General features: G+C 43.3%; 1 protein-coding gene across 1 annotated transcript; it reads left to right on the forward strand.

Moving 5' to 3' along the window:
* Window positions 1-1465: 1465 nt before the first annotated feature.
* FBXO33 (F-box protein 33) lies at window positions 1466-20114 on the forward strand. Its single transcript, XM_081861424.1, has 4 exons — window positions 1466-2139; window positions 14617-14727; window positions 16307-16992; window positions 17727-20114. Exons 1-4 carry the CDS (start codon window positions 1481-1483, stop codon window positions 17996-17998), a joined length of 1728 nt encoding a protein of 575 aa, XP_081717550.1. The 5' UTR covers window positions 1466-1480; the 3' UTR covers window positions 17999-20114.
* Window positions 20115-20627: the final 513 nt, after the last annotated feature.

Below are 20627 nucleotides of genomic sequence, written 5' to 3' on the forward strand. Positions count from 1 at the left end.
CACTTGTGGATGGCTGGCTTTACCTTCAGTGCAGCAGTATTCCTAAATTCAAGAGTTCCTTTTTCTACACAGGGAATGAATGGCAACTATTCATTTATATGGGAGAAAGTTAAGGAGTTACTTGGGAATACCACTGAGCTGAAATCCCTTCCTCTCTTCCATGCTCCTGGTGACCGACCCCCTGCATCGCCGTGTTCTTTCAATTCCACGTTGGCAGCCTGGTTTATTTATTGGTCAAAAAAGAAAGTGACAGGATTTTGGGAACTGGCAGCTGACAAATGATACTGCTAGTGGTGTGCTGGGGTTTTCTGCCCAAGATCATGGTGTCATGTAAGAGTAGGAGTGGAAGAACCCGAGACACACACGTTCCTGGGTTGCAACTCTCATCATGCCTGACCATTTGTCATGCTGACTGGAGATGATGGGAGTTGAAAGTCCAATAACATTGGAGAGTCACAGATTGTGTGAGAGGATGCGTGATTTATATTCCGAGGGAAGATGGCCAGGAAATGGTTCTGCTCTTCAGCTAAGGGCTGCCAAAGTGGCCTTTGGTTCCTTCCATCTCTAAGAGCACTCTGTTCACCTTTCAGGCCACAAAGCGGTAGAATTATATGCCGCCAATCTGACTGGGTTGCCCCAGCCACTGTGGGCAGATCCAAAAACACAACAAAACATCAACATTAAAAACTTCCCTAAACACGGCTGCCTTCAGGTGTCTTCTAAAAGTCAAATAGTTCTTTATTTCCTTGACAACTGATGGGAGGGCACCACTCCCGAAAATGCCCCCTGCCTGATTCCCTGTAACTTCTCACAGTGAGGGATCCATCAGGCAGCCCTGGGAGCTGGACCTCGGTGTCCAGATGGAGACACTACTTTGCGTATTCAAGGTGAGGCCATTTAGGGCTTTGAAGGTCAGCACCAGAACTGTGAACAAAATTGTTATTTTGCACACTGGTCATGCTCATGCCTCTGATACAAATGAAAGAGGACAGGGAAAATATTTTCCCTCTGCTCTTATCTGCCAAGGAAAAAATAAAAAAATAAACTCCACTTAGGTGCTTGCCTATTCCAGCCCTTAAAATTATCCTGGAATAAACTGCTTCATTTTAACAGGAGGGCGATGTTCGAATTTTGGAAAGATGCAGAAACACCGGGCGTCTTCATCGCCGCGCGGGGGACTTTGTGCAGGCGCTCCTAGGCGGCAGCGCCTCCCGTGGTTCTTCAAAGCGTCCCCGCGGCCTTGCAAAGGAAAAAATCCAGGTCGGCTATCGCGCCGCGCTCCTCCTCCTCCGCGAAACTTTCGTTAGGTGGCATCCATCAGCCACGCCAGCCCTTCTCCGCGCGCTGAGTCATGAGAGCAACAGTTCCCCGCCACCCCCGCCGGCTGAGCGCACTTTGGTACGCTCCGCCTCCGCCTCTCCCTCCCTCTCGGCGCGTTGGTGCGTTCCATCCCGCCCCGACAACCCAACCCGGGAGCCCAATGGTACATCTCGCCCTCCCCCTGCGGCTGCGAGCAGTGGTTGGCTCCGGCGGCGGCGGCGGCAGCAGGAGCAGCAGCAGCAGAGTCCCGTCCGGTCCCGCCCCGCCTCCCTCCGCCTTGTCATTGATGTTGTTGTTTCTGTCGCAGGAGCCGGAGGGGAGGCCGAGGCCGGGCTCGGGGCTGCGGCCGCCGGCGGCTGGGCCGGCCATGTCGTCGGTGTGTGGGGGGCCGGTGGGCGCCGGCTCCCTGCCCAGCGAGCTGGTGGTCCACATCTTCTCGTTCCTGGCCGCCCCGGACCGGCTCCGGGCCTCGGCCGCCTGCTCGCACTGGCGAGAGTGCCTCTTCTACCCGGCCCTGTGGCCCCGGCTGCGCCTCAGCCTGCGCGTCTGCCCGGCCGAGCGCCCGCGCCTCGACTTCCTCATGCGCAAGTGCGGCTGGTTCGTGCGCGAGCTCCGCGTCCAGTTCGCCGCCGACAACTACCCCAGCGGAGGAGCCGGAGCCGGAGCCGGAGGAGGAGGAGGAGGCGCCAGCGGGGTGTGCGAGGAAGCGGCAGCCGCGGCGGCGGAGGGAGAAGCGCAGCTCTGCCCTCGCTGGCTGGAGCTGCTCAGGACCTACCTGGAGCTCGTACTCTGCGTGCTTAGCAGCGTCCGCAACAACAGGTAGGACGGCGTGGTGGGAGGCCAGCCAGCGTGAACTAACATTCACAAAGACACACACACACACACGTATTAACACCAGTGCAAACACACGCCGAGCGGGAGGGAGAGTTGCAAAGCCTCCTGCTTCCCAGCTAACCTGGGAAGCAGCAGCGCTCTCTCTCTCTCTCTCTCTCTCTCTCTCTCTCTCTCTCTTTCAAAGGTTCATGTGCTTTCTAACATCTGCCTGAAGTTCAGCCGATTGAGTTATTACTGGGTGGAGGAAGCTACACCTGTTGAATTCCCGGTTGTCAGGCATCCACTTAAAGATGCCTTACTCCTGCTGTGCTCGCCGGGGGGGGGGAGGGGGGGAGGAGGGAGGGATGTGTGAGCGGCGAGGAAGGAGCCATTCTGGAGCAACTCTAAAGGAACATCACATGAAGGAACACACGTCTGCACGTCGCCACCCAAAAGTGCTGCGGTTGGGGGGGATCCTGGTGGAGAGGAGTGTTTCTGGATAGGTAGCTTCACTACCTTCCGCACGTCAAGTACCTCCCCTGGGATGTCACCAAAAACAGGGAGCTGTTGAGACAGTTGTTATTATTTGCCCTGTGCCCCCTGTTTTGATGGGCTCATAATACTTTTTGTCATAAGCTGCTAGAAAAACCTGACAGTTGCTTTTGGTTTCTTGACTGATAGAAACACTAACCATTCTTCAGCTAACATGTCACTTCTTTAGTGCCTAAATCCTTCAAAATGGGAGACAGTGGCTTTGTGGTGTCCGTTCTAGAACACCTACTGTTAGTGTACTATTCTGAAGCCAGCAGCGGGGCACATTAATAATTTGCTCTGCTATAGGCTGTTACATAATTGGGAAACCAGTTAAAGAACATTTTCTTCTTTTTTAAAGGGAGCAATACAGCAATACCAGCTGATCCAAAGTGATATCTTTTCCTTTCCAGTGACTCTAGTGTTTGTTGTCATACAACAAAGGTGTCACAGTTAGTTACATATTTTGCATTTTTAATTGGGTTTTATAAACAAGAATGTTTTACAAATAAGTATACCAAGTTTTTCATGTCATTTGTATATCACAAAAATAGCATAAACATATTTTGCATTTGTAAGCCTTTAGCTCTGCATTCTCCCTCAAGATTTCCAAAATTCCCATTCTGTCAAGGTCATATAATGAAGAAATCTAAGTTGATCAGTAATGTTCCAGAGCTGTTTGTTTCCTTTTGTTTCCTTTTGTGTTACTCTTGTTTCTCTCTGCTCCACTACAGAATGAAATGTCCTTTTCAAGAAAAGATTGTGCAGTTGTCCATGCTGTGCTCATCACTCTTTCCTACAGCCAGTTCTGCACAATAGAATAGACTATAGTTTGCACATCTTAAGTGATTTGCAGTAAGAAAATCCTGTTCAGATCACACATCTCAGAAAATTAAACTGCTGCAACTGGTACAGCAACCATATGTCAATGAAAAGATGTGATAAGATCTGAAGCAGCCAAGATCAGATTTGTGGCCATTTTTTTCAGAGATTTCCAAATTCCGTCTCACTCTGTTGGGTGCTACAGTGACCAGCTTTTGTCATGTGGATACTGAAACACTCAAGTATGTGTGCTGTGAGCCAGGAAATTGCAGTTCGCTTTCATGGCAGCCAGGAAATTGCAGTTCATATTTCACCTCATCTGTGAGCTCACTAGGTGACCCGCTGTGGGGCCTTTCTGTCACTTTTTATTTTTGCATATTTATTACATTTATTTAAATCCCACCTTGCTCCCAAGGAGCTCAGTGTAACACACATGGTTCTTCCTCTCCCTGTTTTATCCTCACAGCACCCATGTGATGTAGGTTAGACTTGGAGACAATGATTGACACTCTTACACTCACCTGTGGAAAAGGCAGCTACTTGCTTCAGGGAAGGAGGTAATCTGCATGAAAAGTAACAAGCCAAGAACCAGAGAGAGAGAGCAACAAAGTCCTTTCTTTGAGCTGATACCCTGTCCGTCATCTAGAAGAGAGGCTTACAATATAGCACACACTGCAGGATATATGGTTATATAAAAAACAAAACAAAATAAAATCATGCACCTATTATAAAAACAGCAACACTAAGGCCCAACTCTAACCAGCATCACTATCAGCAGGCCTGGACAAATTAATAGGAAACCATTAGACTGATGAAGTGCTAGGTCTGCAACAAGGGTGTGGCAGGCTCGATGAGCCCCTCTCAAGCTAGCAGCCTATTAAAGCTGTAGGGAATTTGGGCCTCAGCAGTTTCTTATAGGACTTACCCTCCCTTTCACTCTGTTAGCTAATCATGGTACATAGATGACTTCATGGGCTTTCTTATTCAATCCTGCAGAATCTGAAGAGTGTAAAGATGATGGCATTGCAAGGGCTATTTGTATCTTGTGGCTGATCCTGCATACTGTCTGCTGGTTTCCCTTTTGAACATCCCTGTTGCTTACCAGTTGAGGCCATGCTTGCATAAAACATTTCTCCAGTTCTATTTATATAGCCTTATTTCTTTACCAGCTAGGCAAAATAATAATTCTGTAGAAGTTGACCCCAGTAATTCTAACTGCAGTTGGTTGAGATTGCAGAGGCAATCCTGTTTCCTTAAAGTGTTTATGTAAACAACCCCATTGAAAGGACCAGCAAACATGCTAAGCTTCTATGTCAGCCTTGTATCTTAACAACTTGCCTTGTGACCATAGGCAACAAGGAATTCCATGCGGCTAATTAGTTGTCTGGCTAAGGAGGGATGGATTGCTCTGTCCAGGCACCACCAACCCACTTCATTTCTGTTCTCACCACTGGGGAAGAGGCTTTTATTCCTCTGAGCAGCATAACAACACAGCCTACTAGCTTTTTAGCAGGCTAGTGGTTTTACTTTACAGGCTATTAACTCCAGTGGACTTAGTTACAAGGCTGTCTTAGTATGTCAGTGATCGGGTAGCTTAAAGAGTAGACTATGTGTTGCATATAAATGCTCTAGAAGCATATTTACCACCACAAATTTATTCTTGGGACCCCACAGAGGGGGAAAGCAGCTCAAGTGGTGAGTTAGAAAGAAAAAAAATAGTTGATAATGAAAGAGTAAACCCACCCTGTTGCATCTCTGCACAAGACTTTCTCCATCTGAAGTTGCTTTTCCTTACACAAAAAGAGCATCAGGGTTCATTATGTGCATTTTCATATTACTTCGTTCCTATGGTAATAAGCCAGAGCATGATCCTTTAGAAAGGATTGCTAGACGAGGGTGTGAGCAAAAAGTAGTGTCTGAACTGTATGTTTTGGTCCTGTGCTGTTGAACGCACACGACTCAAATATTGCCAGAATTCTGACATGCACGCTTATTTGAGAAGTAGAAGGAAATGTGTTTCATTTGGCAGAACCATTCTGGGAGTTCATTAACTAAATCCAGCAAATACGTTTGACTCTTTCCTTCTCCTAGTGAAGCGGAACTCTCCCTACCCCCGCGGTTAACTTTCAGAATTTATTGACGAAAATACTTAATTGTTGCAGCAGCACCTTCTGAATAAACCTTTAAAGCTGCAAGTCTAACCACATGTTCCCTTGAATAAGCCCTGTGGAAAAACCGTAGAATTCACTTTGGAATTAATACGGAGGATTGTGCTGTAAGTAAGGTGTCGCACCCAAGAAGTTGTCTTTATTTCGCTTATGCTCTACTCCTCAAAGAGCAAATTGCATGTGGTTCCTGGGCAGCCTCCCAGTTTACAGGGCCAGGCTTGCTTAGTTTCAGCTGCATCATGAGTTTTAAGACTATTCTCTAATGTTTAGTGTTGAGTAACGATCATGTTGAGTAATAATCATGTACTGTTGTCTCAGGTAATGGATGGGGATGTGCTGCCTAGATTTCATCCCTGGATGAATGGAAAATCTCAGGTTCTTTCCCACTCTATAGTGCTGATAGAGCTTGCATGTGTTTGGTGCCTATCCACATTCCATCTGTGCTGCATATGAGTTGGGCACTGTGTACACAATTCACATTCCATAATGCATAGCCTTCATTAATGGATGTGGGCATTCAGCAAGAATATCTGGACATCCAGTTCCTTGTTGCATGCACAATCCTCATCCAGCAAAGAAATCTGCTCTGGAAAGCCTGCTTCTATGTGTGGATCTCCTTAGTAGATTGCAATTTTAAATAGTCTTACTGAAGTAAATTCTGTTATAACAGTGGGGTCAGTTCACATATAACAAACAAACCATTGTTTGGTGTTGGAGATGGAGCCTCAAGCTCATACGTTGTTATTATTTATTGAATTTGTTAGTCACTTTATCTTGCCCAAGGCAACTCAAATCGATTTATAGCCCAACTCTCCCAATAGATACATAAAAAGCAAGCGGATGATTAAAATTTTAAATATTCTACCCACTTCTAAAAGGCCACAGATAATTAGAGACCCCATGTAATCTTTTTTTTTTAGTTACTTCCTGTTAGGAGTGTGCACCAACCATAATATTTGGTTTGAATCCCAAAGCTTGGCACTTTATAAAACAACTCAGTTTGGCTCAGGAGAGTGAATCAGTTCCATTTGCCCCCCCCCCCACCCTTCCAAGATTGGGAATTCAAATGGCTCCTCCCAGACATCCCACTTGGCTTCACCATTTTTCTGAAACTGATGCACACCCCTATATCCTGTGAAACCTTTGCCACAAACTATGAAATAACTAAGTGATTGTGTGTGTGATTTGGAGAGTGTGCAATCAGACCTTGCTCTTGTATGTCTTAACTTCTTCCATGTAAACATACTTAAGACTGGGTGGGGGGTAGGAAATCAAAGGATGAAATAGCCATATCTTTTGAGGCCCTGAAATAATAATATCCTTTGAGGCCTTCTCTTCCTTCTCCTTGGTTGCAGGTGCAGTGGTATTAAACTGATTTTTTAAATTTGTTCTCCATAATTAGTTTCTTCATAGCACCTTGAAAAGGTGCTGTTTTGAATTGTTTCAAATATTTTAAAGGTCTGAAATACAGATACTAAACTAGTTCTTCCTGTTGCTTTACTTTCTCTTCCTCCATCTGCAATGCCTGCTGGTTGGTTATCTTCTTTTGTCACATTTGGTTTCTGGGGAAATACGCCTGCTCTTGACCTGTATGAGATAAATTATGTAGTAATGTTAACTTGTTAGAGCATCTGTGTAATAAAAATGAATAGGCTTGAAAAGGAGGTGAATAAGCTAGGAAAGAAAGCGGCATATTAGCATGTTCAGCATTATGCAGCAAATAGGCTTCTGAAAGATAAGGCGTTTATTTCTGTCATTGAACTATTGAAAGAGAAAGGGCACACTGGAGGCACATTTACTGATCAGCATAACAAGATTGCTTGTTCTGGAGAGATTTTCAGTATTTTACAGAATAGTGGGAAATTTCCATGTCATTGCTGTATGAGATCAGAGAGTTGGTGGCTTTGTTTTTCACACAGCATGATTTAAAATGGCATATTTTATTGCACCAGCTAGTTATTCAAAATGGTTTGCAAGCAAAATATTCTTCATCAAGCAGTTGGAGAGAAAAAAATAGAAATGAAGGAGATATGCTTAGGTTGATGATCCAGTGGCCGAGGCTGATGTTGCTTCTGACTGTCTCATTTATTCTTCAGTTACATAACAGGCAGTGATAAAATTTACAATCTCTTCAAAACCTACAGTATGTCTTTGTCAAACACAAATGGCCTGAAGTGCAGAGCCTAAAAAGTCAACTTTAAGTGACTATTGTAACTAATCAAGAACATAACAGCCTGGAAACTAAGGAAATATAGTCCCATGCTTCGAAACGTTTGTGTTCTGATTAGAATTTTGGAGTGGCATGGGGAGGAAGCTAAAGTCTTCTGTTCAAGTGAAGAACCTATATTCTCCGTAGGAGAGAACAATGTAGTGGTTCTCAGGTTTGGGAATACAAACTCATGATTTACATTTACTAATGGTTCTGACTTCTGATAATGTTTTTATAACTATCTTGTTCAAAGCCCTTCAGAGAACATCCCTGTTTGCAGTTCACACCATGATAACTTTCTTGGCTGCAATGCCACCCACATAATGCAGTGGCATCATGACATACAGCGTGAGCAAGGCTCACTGCTAAAAATGGACAGAGCTACATCAAAAAGCACAGTATACTTAGCTGGAAATTCATATGATACAGTGCAATTCTCCATGGCATAGTGTGGGCAGATAAAGTGGAGCTGTCCTGTTTGCTACGTCTGAGTAACGCTATTCCCCCTACCATAAATGACTTAATGCATTTGAGAGGTAGGTGCTTTGTTTTTTTTAATGAAAGCTTAAATTCAAAAAAAAAAAGAGCAAAATGCACCCTGTCATTGATGTTTGCTTGACAGCTTGAATAACGATAGAGCAAAAGAGGCCAATCTTTTAATTTCGCCTTTATTAAACTGCAACAAGATCCCCAGGGATTCTCAGAAATTGCAGTTATAAAATATGCTTTTGACGTGAGTGTACAGCCTCCAGAGTACAGGCCTATTTTGAAACTGGTCAATACTTAGGAGCCTGGACATCGCCCTCTCTGAGCAGCCACTGTGTCAGGACTGTGATGTGAAAATGCAGCACCCGGCCGGAGGAAGCAGCCTGTCTTAGTTTCCTCCTTGTCTTCTATGTGTTCAGTGGAAGACAGTTCATAATTGAGGAGGTGGAAAATGCAGCAATTATGGCAGATAGAGTGGTGAACGATACACCCCAATGTTCCTATCTAAGGCATTACCTAAGCCATTAAATAATTTGTAGTAGATCCCTAAACTTTTTAAAAACTTTCTTCCCAAGAAAACACTGGTTAAAAAAGAGTAATCATTCTACTGTTATAATTTTTTAAGTATGTGGGAAATTATTGAGAAACCTCTTCACTGTCTGATATAATACGAGTGAAATTTGACAGATTTCCACCTACGAACATGAGGGAACTGTGATGTGGTTGCTAATATTTTTAGGCAACATTTTACACATGTACGTATTCCTCTAATTGGTAGATATTTTGGATGTCAGTAAAATGTTAGTTTCGCTAATAAAGGTTTGGGAAGAAGTAGACTCCACCGTGGGAGCAGGGCCGGGGCGGGAGAGTGCTAGAGTCCTGTCTGGTCAAGTTGTGTGGGATCAATTTCAATCTGTTACCTCCGAGGATGTGGACAGGCTGCTTGGACGAGTGAAGCCAACCACCTGTCTCCTGGATCCTTGCCCATCCTGGCTTATAAAAGCTAGCCGGGAAGGACTGGGCGATGGGCTTCGTGGGGTGGTGAATGCTTCCCTCCGTGAGGGAGCCTTCCCAGACCCGCTGAAAGAGGCGGTTATTAAACCGCTTCTTAAAAAACCATCTTTAGATGCGGCCACGATGGCCAATTATCGCCCAGTCTCAAACCTCCCATTCTTGGGCAAGGTGATTGAGCGAGTGGTTGCTGAACAACTCCAGGCACGCCTGGAAGAAGCGGACCATTTGGATCCCTTCCAGTCGGGATTCAGGCCTCATCATGGGACTGAAACTGCCTTGGTCGCACTGGTTGATGATCTCCGGCGGGCTAGGGACAAAGGTGAGAGCTGTTTCCTAGTTCTGCTGGATCTCTCAGCGGCGTTTGATACCATCGACCATGACATCCTTCTGGACCGTCTAGAGGGGCTGGGAGCTGGGGGCACTGTCATACAGTGGTTCCGCTCCTTCCTCCTGGGCCGTGTTCAGAAAGTGGTGGTGGGGGATGAGTGTTCAGACCCCTGGCCGCTCACTTGTGGGGTGCCTCAGGGTTCTGTCCTCTCCCCCATGCTTTTCAACATCTACATGCAGCCGCTGGGAGCGATCATCAGGAGGTTTGGGCTGGGTGTTCATCAGTATGCAGATGATACCCAGCTCTACCTCTCTTTTAAATCAGAACCAGTGAAGGCGGTAAAGGTCCTGTGTGAGTGTCTGGAGGCGGTTGGAGGATGGATGGCGGCTAACAGATTGAGGTTGAATCCTGACAAGACAGAAGTACTGTTTTTGGGGGACAGGAGGCGGGCAGGTGTGGAGGATTCCCTGGTCCTGAATGCGGTAACTGTGCCCCTGAAGGACCAGGTGCGCAGCCTGGGAGTCATTTTGGACTCACAGCTGTCCATGGAGGCACAGGTCAAATCTGTATCCAGGGCAGCTGTTTACCAGCTCCATCTGGTACGTAGGCTGAGACCCTATCTGCCTGCGGACTGTCTCGCCAGAGTGGTACATGCTCTGGTTATCTCCCGCTTGGACTACTGCAATGCGCTCTACGTGGGGCTACCTTTGAAGGTGACCCGGAAACTACAACTAATACAGAATGCGGCAGCTAGACTGGTGACTGGGAGCGGCCGCCGAGACCATATAACACCGGTCTTGAAAGACCTACATTGGCTCCCAGTACGTTTCCGAGCACAATTCAAAGTGTTGGTGCTGACCTTTAAAGCCCTAAATGGCCTCGGTCCAGTATATCTGAAGGAGCGTCTCCTCCCCCATCGTTCTGCCCGGACACTGAGGTCCAGCTCCGAGGGCCTTCTGGCGGTTCCCTCACTGCGAGAGGCCAAGTTGCAGGGAACCAGGCAGAGGGCCTTCTCGGTGGTGGCGCCCGCCCTGTGGAATGCCCTCCCATCGGATGTCAAGGCGATGGACAACTACCTGACATTCAGAAGACATCTGAAGGCAGCCCTGTTCAGGGAAGTTTTTAATATGTGACATTTTAGTGTATTTTTTATCTCTGTTGGAAGCCGCCCAGAGTGGCTGGGGAAACCCAGCCAGATGGGCGGGGTACAAATAATAAATTATTATTATTATTATTATTATTTCCAATCCCGCCTTTGTGGAAAGTCTTGCCACAGCAGTATCTGTTGTGGCAAGACTTGTTTACTTTTTATATTCTTCTATGTACTTGCTTTCTGATAGCTAGTAGGTGTTAGTTTTCTCTCTGCTTCATAGCTTGGTATTGTATTCCGAAACTGTATTTCACAGAAACCGCAGTGCACATGAATGTGTAGCTGAAATGGTTGCATTGACTACTTTTAGTCTCTGCCAATGCACTAACACTACACAGGCAAGTTGTTGCATCTGGCTCTTCCAACCACAAAAGTAAAATAAATCACAATGCAGAATGTCAGAGTTTGAACATACTAGATCACTCTATAACATTAGATGTGTTTCTGTTGTGGACTAGGTGGCAATGATATAAATCTAGCAAATTATATTCTGTTTGACTAAGAAGTATAGCATGGACTATACTTTAAAAGTTAAACGTGTGGATAGACAAATGGTGGCCTAGTGAATAAATCTAGTTTCTAAAGGTTTTATGCCTGGCTCCTTGCACAGCCCCTGATCACCAGGATGTCTCAGACAGGACCATGTGCTCTTATGGTGTAGTCAGCCATTTTCTTCCTGGGTGAGGCACTTGTCTTCTACACTACAAACAGAATAAACTTGGGCAGACCTCTTTATCTCATTGTGCACCTAAACTCCTGTGTACAAGCCAAAGCACAAAGAAATAGCAGTGAGCAGTGAAGGTGCATAGAGTGCCAAAGTTTCCGACGCAGATTGTGCTGGAGAAGAGGATGCTGAAGAGCGCATTCGCTTTAATTTTGCTCATGTAGGTCCAAGCAGAGCCCACATTGCAGGCCTTTCGGCCATTGCTCAACTGAAAATATGGCTTCTGAAAATTAGTTGCTGAACAGAGAATTAATGGCTTTGCTTGAGTGCAGCATATAAAATAAGGCTGGGAAGAATTAATAGTTTCTGAAGGATCTGGGACATAATATGGAACACAAGGTTCTCCAAGCAATTCCATAAATTGCTCTAAAGCTCAAATGCAATCTTAATGCAGGTTGGAAACAATTGTGCATAAACCCTAGAGCTAATGTCATACATTAGAAAAATGCTGTGTTTTACACAGTGGTTTAATGGGTATTACTAAATTGCTCATGTATTTTTAGGACATTACAGTTCATGATAACACATGACTGAAGGAGATCCAGAGTTCATCAAGTTAGCCTGGCGCCAGGAGCTGTCACTGCTGCTGCTGCTGCTGCCGCCGTGGGATTGACTGGGCTCTGGCTGCTGATGGGCTGGTGGAAGCCTTGTGCATGAAATGAATGGAAATGTAATAGCATATCTGCAGAGTATGGCTCGGATCCCTCTGTGCATAGTTTCCTGGGAGTAAGCCCCCCTAAAAGTGAGACTTGCTTCCAAGTAAATGTATATAGAAATGTGTGCTGTGATACCTAATCTCTCTGTCTCCCTCTTTCTCACATACACGGGCAGATGCGTTCACATACACTTCAAGTCATGATGTGCAAGCAGTGCCCACTGTGCTAAAGGTGTGTGTAGAATAGATAGTGCCAGATTGTTAAAGTAAGCAACTGACCCCAGATATTTTGATTAGTTATTCACGTGAATTGGTATGTGAGGGCTTTCTATCTTTGTCCCTGCAGCAACCACCACTCCTCCTTATAGCATCCAACACAACACATGGCATCCTATTGTGTTGCTCATCTCCCGGTCTTTGCCTCACAGCATTGGCAGATGGGTTAGCATAGTGATTTTTTGTGTGATGCATTTTATGTGTTGGATGATGCTACAAGAGAGAGTGACAGCAGTGGCAGCTGTAGCCCTCTTATAAGGTTTAGCCTGGCTTTCAGCTGTGCAGCATGTACAGCTTATGCAACTACACACAACTTTCAAATGACAATGCTGTTCTTTTAGAATTTACGGTACCTGAGGCAAGAAGTCTTTGGCTGCAGAGCTAAAAATAGCAATACTGCTTGATGTTCTTGGGTGCTCACTGCTGCTTCTAATTAAAATGTTCACATTATTGTGGAGCATATAGATCAGGTATGAAAGCTGACCCTTTAGAAAATCCTTTGGAAAGCAATCTCTGTGTTTTGCATATTGGCAATAAAAGATGCGCTCAAAATATTGACGTATTTGAGGCATGAACTTTGCTGTATGTGACTAGTCTTCGGATCTCTGCGCAATACATTATGACAACTCTGAGTAGCTACCAATTGAGTGGCACCCTGCCAAACTTAGGTTTGAACTGACATAAACATAGTTAATTTTCTACAGAGAGTGCTTATGCTTTAGGTTGAATTTATGATCAAAAGTCAATATTTAAATTCAGGGCTGTAGCTAACCACTCATCTAGTAGTCACTTAATGGGAATATAAGTTGCTACAACCTGACAAGCAAGCTTTTGTTAATTGGAAGAAACCTGGCTCTCCTTTACTGTTTTTTAGACCACTATTGAGTGGGTAACAGGCGATACTTGCAGTAGATGGTTTTTAACAGACCAGCCTTCACCAACCTGATGTCCTCCAAACGTCGTAGTGCAAAACATCTGGAGGGTGCCAAGTTGGTGAATGCTTCTTCAGACTTGTTTATACAACAGTTTTCTTTTTAATACTGTACATCTATGGGAGCAAAAGTGAGCAAATTGTTTTACTTGGCTGCCTACAGAACACGAAAGTAGAGGAGGCTGGAGCAGAATTGAGAATTTAGAATAATATGGGGGGCAAAAGTGTACACCCTGAAATATTTAAACATGATTTTCAGTGAAGCATTAGTATAGGTAATAAATGAAAGGCTATGTATGGAACTATAAACTCGTCTCCAGATAAGTTGTGTATGTACCTTTAAGTATGATGGCCTTGGAAACAGCTGTTATTAGTCAGCTTCACTGAAAATAATCTAGGGAATGGCTGCTGTTTGCTGCCTTTTACTTTGTCCTCTGTGAAGATCTGGCAAGTTATCTAATCTGTACCTGGGAGAATCCAAGAGCTTCTAAGTAAATATTAGGCAGGGCATCGTGTTTATGCCTGAGCAACGCAATATAGAATTTACCAAAAATGTCGCAACTCTGCTAAAAACATAACCTGGAGAGTGATGCAGTCTGTGAAGGCGGGCTAGAAGGAAATCAGGTTAGATGGCTTTTCCATTCCATCCTTTATATTCAAGCATTTTATTCTTGGGTGGAAAAAAGCCAAGAAAATAAGCAGGTTCATGCAAAGAAAGCACATCTACATCATAGGTTCTATACAGTCTCTGTCACTAGCATGGCAAGTCCCAAATAGCTGCACCCAGTGACCCTAGGAGATTTCATTCTGGTATATATTTTGCAAGCCCCTCTGCAAAATATATATAACCATTTCCTTACCACATATAACCATTTCCTTACCACTGTCTATATTCATGAGGATTATTTCTAGTATCCAGTGATTCAGAAAAAAGATTCACTATATTGTGACGGAATTATGTTGGGTTCTCTTCTAGTTTTGAAGAAATTTAAACGTATTGTAAAGCTATTTAGCTTGGTCATTCAAATGTACCTTGGTTAGAAGGGGCAACTAGTTTCTAGATTTTATGTGCTGGAAGGCTATAGTGTTACTGTGTGGATTGCGGCTCATATAACACAAAAGCTTGAGCTATTTTCAAATGCTCCTCTAATGCAAAGCCTCTGACTTGACACTTTCCCCTTCCAAATAGGAATCTCCAGAAATTAAGTCTCTTTGGTGATATAAGCATTCTGCAACAACATGGAAGTATATCAAATACGCACCTCAGCAAAGTGGATCCAGATGGAAAAAAGATTAAGCAGTAAGTTGTCCAAAATATATTGTTACAGTATTGCAGTTTAAAGAAATGGGATGTGTGTGTGTTGTAAATGCACTGTTTTAGAATATAATCCATTGTCTTCTCTGATGATTTAGTACTGAAAATAACGGCTCATGGTTTCACAGTGTCTATCGTTCTTTGTTGCTGCAATTTCCTTTGCAAATTGGACATCTTTTCTTAGAACATGATTACTCTAAAAACAAGCCATTTGCAGTAGTTGGGAGATTTTCTCCTACAAAATTCACATTCTAGGATAAATCATTTTAAGAAAAGCAGGAAGGGGTGCCAGGGACTGCTATAGCAGTATCTTCATCCAGCAATTCTCAGTATAAACTTTATGCTATCCATGTCACATTGCTAAAAGCAGGTGCATTCTGCAAAAAACTGAGCAACTTTCATACTGCTTCAGACACAATTAACCTGACTATTCTCACAATTAACTTCAGGAGTAAAATATGAGACGTGTGGGGACTGTGTACACTGGCCTCAGTTCGTTGGTGGAAGGGTGGGATTAGAATGTTCATCATTATCAGAGTTGTACTTGCTAATTAGAAGAAATGTTTCTGGTACAGTTAACTCACATCTTACGTGAGGGGTCCACACATTTATGCAAAAATGCATAAAGCCAGGAACCCTTTGGAACACACACACACCCCGGCAAAATGGAGGGTTGTTTGGATTCTGCCGGAGCTGCTGTTCCAAAACCAGCAATCACAGCTTTGCACAGGTGGGTGGGGGAAAATAAATGAATGGAGAATGGGTTTCCTCCACTCTCCAGTTAGATATTTATTTCCCCCGCCGACCAAAGTTGCAATTGCATAAGTAAAATAAGCGTAAGATGCAAGTTACTTCCTACCCCCCATTGTTTTCATCAGCCGGTATAAATAGGTTACATACCTATTACATACCATCACTCTGAATGTGGTACCAAGTCATGACTCGCATGTGAGAAATGGTTATCGTGGAACAAGCATCACGGATAGAGCTTTCATATAATCAAATATCACTTCCGCCATTTGGCTTCAAATCAAGTGTCAAGCTGAATGATGTACAAGCATATACAGCATTAATCAGTCCTGATTTTCCCTTTGGAGTATCATTTGAATGAGATACGCAAAGTGCTGATGCAGTGAGTAGATACAAGCACTATTGAACCCACCACGCTGTGCTCTCTAGGACTTCTAGCAATTGGTAGCTACCCTACACATATGCTAGTTACAAAATGTGGGTAAGAGAATCAAAACGAGTTAGCATGCACAGTTCCAAAAGGGCAAAATGAATTTTCTTTTATATTTGTTTAAAACAAAAAGGAAGACAACAGAACTTTAAAAAGCAAGTGCAATTCTGCTGCTGGAACTTTAGACTTATTTTTAAATGGTGTGTTCTTTCTTTCCTTCACTACCACCCCACCCACCCCTGCTACAGCCAGTGTGTTTCTAATGCAACACCGCTTGCATTAAAGGTGTAAAGCTTTGTTGCTTCTTTGTCTATTGAACTTGGCTCAGAATTAAAAAATTAAACTATAAAAGATTAAGACGGTTGCGTCTGTTTCTTCTTGCAGAATACAGCAGCTGTTTGAAGAAATATTGGGTAACAGCAGGCAACTGAAATGGCTGTCATGCGGGTTTATGCTACAAATCGTAACACCCACATCATTGTCATCTCTCTCAAATCCTATTGCCAACACTATGGAACACCTGAGTTTACTGGACAACCACATCCCTGGTAATACCACTCTTATCACTGCGGTTGAATTGGAGCGTTTTGTCAGTCTTCGCTCACTCGCCTTGGATTTCTGTGATTTTACAGCAGAAATGGCAAGAGTCCTGGCTGATAGTAACCATGTGCCTTTGCATCGACTGTCTCTTCTGGTCCACAATATTTCCGTAATGCACAAGTCCCTGGAAAATATGCCAGAAGACGAAGATTGGAAGGCACTGACACGCAACAGCACTAATCTTCGGGTCTATATAATGGCTTTTGATATCAAGAGCGATGACATGCTAAGGATTCTTAAACCCAGTATCCCACTGGAGAGGATTCACTTCGACAGCTACATCACTTGCGTTTCAGGAGCTGTTGTTGATCTCATATCTAGGCAGTATGATAAGTTCCTCACTCATTTCATACTAATGAATGATGTGATAGATATGTCTGGCTTCCCAGATCTCAGCGACAACCGAACCGAAGACCCATTGGTTTTATTGGCCTGGAGGTGCACAAGGCTCTCTCTTCTGGCAGTGCATGGTAGGCAATTACAGAGGGGCAAAACACTGCTAGTTTAGAAACCTACACATTCATATGGGTATGGGTATGCTCTTGAGATTTCCCACTCAAGTATTTTTCTCCAGGTTTTGGGAGAATTCCCAAAGTGTTGGGTGTTGGGGCAGGGAATAAATTGTGCTCTGGCTTCAGGCTAGGATACGCTGTGCATATCAACATGATTATTGGTGGGAAACTGTTACTACCTTCAGAACACAAGACTCACAGTTGCCAAAAAACAACAACCCAACAACCTTTAATTGATAGGAAAATAACTTCCTGCACTGTTGGATTGTCCTTACTTTAGACGGCTTCCCTGTCAAAGTTGTATTACACCCGACATATTTTACGATTATTGGCTCCTTTAACACGAGCCTTTATGCTACATACATATCATGCTGCAAAACTACCAAGAAATCCCATGAGACATTTCCTTAACCATCTGCCCAGAATTATTGGGGAAGGAAAAACAGGCAGCTCCGCAAAAATTAAATACAAAAAGAAGCAGGAGCAATATTCACTTTTTTAATTAACCGAGTAAGTAAACTGACCAATTACTGGGGTGATTTCTTGAAAAGAACCTCATTAGGAAAATTGCTAAATAGGGAGACGTTAGCTGCGAGGCTGTAAAATATTAAATTACCTTTGGGGTAGGGTGGGGAGGGAGAGGGAAGAAAGACAAAGTCCTAAAAATTAGTAATTGCTTTTTTGTGTTTCAGGTTATACTGTTTGGGCTCACAACCTGATTGCCATTGCTCGTCTTCGTGGCTCTGATTTGAAAGTGCTTGAAGTCACAGAAGAAAGCATTGATTTTGACCAAGGTGAATTGGCCGATCAAGATGTGGATCCGGTGCACAATCTCATTGAGCAGGTATCCCTTGGATTGGGCCGACCTTGGCACGCAGTCATGGACATAGAATTACTCAGTGTCTTTACTGAGCCAACTCGTCATTTTTACAGAGAAATGCAAAGCTTCAGTGAAGGCATTTAGTTCTCTTTATTTACAGTTCCTGTGGTTACATATGCAAGTAGGGTCCTATTATGTTTTTCAGTAGTGTGAATTAACCCCTCTTGTGCTGTGTTTAATCAGTATTAGCTATATAGAATTATATATGTATATTCTACTTCTTGATCAAAGAACGTAGTCGGGTATTGGTTTAGAAGCTGAAAGTGGCAACGTTTAGGGCTTTCACGGTTAATGGACTTGTCTACAAAAAAAAAAAGCAAAACTCAGATGTGGCTGAAGGTTGTCTGAGGTTGCCGGCTAACTTTCTTTTTGTACTGAGTAACTCTGCAACTTCACTGATTTTACTATTGTCGGAGTTTTTGTGCTCAGGAGCCAAAAATCTTTTTACTATCCATAGCCCAGTGGTTTTGAATGCAGTCATTGTCATGTAAACTAGTAGCATGCTACTTAAAGCTTTTTTTTTTTTTTTTAAGAGAGAAAAATCAGGACTATCCAATACCATTTACTGTAAACCTTTGCTTTGATTTCATGTACAATATCTGGAGCATGAAATATTGCCACTCTGCAATCTCCTCCTTAAATATGAAGCAGTTGTCTCTTGCACAGTATAGCTTCTTCAGATGCTTACCTGACTCTGAAAGCTATCAATCGTAGTTTCATTGTAAATTAATTGTAGCTTCTTTTTCTTGTGGTCTGTCAGCTTCTCCGTACAAGTTAGCGTTGGGCCCAGATTTAAAAAGAAACGTCAAGTCTCTACACTCCGATGGGGTAAAACCATAATGATTTAAAGATATGAATTTAAGTCTACTTTGCTTGCAAACAAACATTAGTCGTGAAATCCCTAGCAACTAAGTCACTGGATTTTCTCTGTCAGCGCCTGTGTCAGCTGCCAAAGAATAGATTTAAAACGAAGAAGTGCCCACATGCTGGCAGGGGCAGGCCAATTTTTGGCCAGCCAGATACTGCTAGATTGTAATATATAAGGTCGAATTTCGACCTGTGGTACACAGCTGTGCTGTGGCTCAGTCAGCAACCTCAGAACTCTTAAACATGCACCTGTTTCACTGTGAATAGTGAATGTAAAGGAAAGAAAGGAAAACAGATAATACAAACCTTGTTCTATCACAGGTATGAGCTGCTATGATGCATGAAGAACATTCCATGAAGTATGTTTTAAAATCTTGTTATATCTGAGAGGCTTTAAAAGCCGATTTAAACTGTTTCAGGGCAACCGCGGTACAGACGTGGTCTCTGTGAGACTTCCACCTGACCCAAGTTTTAAGTGGTACGAATGTTGTGCATTTAATGTTAAAGGACAGTCTGCAATAATAAAGTTAAGTGGCCAACGTGGGTGCCCAGCAGTGCTGAGACCTGGCTGCCATATTGTAAGCTTTGGAAAACACAATTTATGCAACAGATGTCCAGATATGATTCTATTTATGGAAAAGTTTATATGTGTTTTACAAATGGTTTTACCATCTTATATTAAAATGACCTTTTGACAGGTGTGCGCTGTTTTGTCTCCAGTGAGCACATACCATGCGGATTTTATATGTACATCAGTAGAGTGAATCCACTGGCACAGTGTGTGTGAATGCCAGATGTGGTGAGATTTTATCTTATAAATGTGATCAGACTAAAGTAACTCCTGACAGAAATTGTAAGGAAACCAGCTGAGTGTTTGACTTGATGACTGATGTTGTATGGTTTATGTTAAATGTATATTCTTTTAATCAATGAATAAAGCATTAAAATTGATCATGGAAAAATATTTTATTATATCAGCATGGTAGTTTTAGCACTGAACAAATCACACTTTTCGTTGAAAACTATCTTGCTTGTTTCCACTGTTTAAATCCAGAAAGCCTTGAGTTCTGAAGTAAGTCAGACATTTATTTGGCTAATGCTTTATGAACAATTTTTTTTAGGAAACCAAGCTAAGTAGAAGACCAGACCAGCTATCATAATTTGATATTGTTTGCTTAAACTGGCAGAATAAATCTTTAAAAGTGTAGAATATGGAAAGCCCAAATCCCTCCCGTAGCAAATGCTTATATCAAAATTGAATGTGTTCTAAAACAGCAACAATTGTGTAGTACTTATATCCATGTCCCACTATTAAATAGACTGTGAACACTTACCATGCCTTTGGCTTTACATGTTATCTATTTATTCTTATTGCTGTACTTTCTGGGTGACTATACGGTAGATGGACAAACAGTAGCTTGTTCTGTGTGATAAAATTACATTTCCCCCCTTGAAATTTGTTACTAGTTCCTTCATGTTATACAGTTCAACACAACACACACACAGGGGTGGCTAATGTGGTACCTTCCCATAACAACTGCCATCAACCCTGAACATGGGGCAGGCATCCTGGGTGGGACTGATGGGAGCTGTAGTTCAATAACTGATGAGCCACAGGTTTGCAACCCCTGCACCTAGGATACAATCCAGCAAAAGCTAAGTGTTTGTACATACCCTTGATATCAGTACAAGAGTCAACCACACACTTAACTGCTCTTGTAAGATCAATTTAACTAAGGGGCTAACAGAGAGTTACAAGCAAACACATGGATCTGAGACCTGGATCCTGTCTTTGAACTCCGCAGAAGGAAAACCTACTTGGAGAGTGACTAGGAATGGGCAATCA

This window comes from Podarcis erhardii (genome assembly GCF_964252035.2).
Source record: "Podarcis erhardii genome assembly, chromosome: 1".
In the NCBI taxonomy this organism is placed as follows: domain Eukaryota; kingdom Metazoa; phylum Chordata; class Lepidosauria; order Squamata; family Lacertidae; genus Podarcis; species Podarcis erhardii.

Excerpts from the sequence above, each read along its gene's own strand:
- FBXO33 (XM_081861424.1), top strand. The coding sequence starts at position 1,481 with ATGGTACATCTCGCCCTCCCCCTGCGGCTGCGAGCAGTGGTTGGCTCC. Across the intron at positions 14,728-16,306 it reads GATGGAAAAAAGATTAAGCA|AATACAGCAGCTGTTTGAAG; the intron begins GTAAGTTGTCCA and ends TTCTTCTTGCAG. Across the intron at positions 16,993-17,726 it reads CTCTCTTCTGGCAGTGCATG|GTTATACTGTTTGGGCTCAC; the intron begins GTAGGCAATTAC and ends TTTGTGTTTCAG.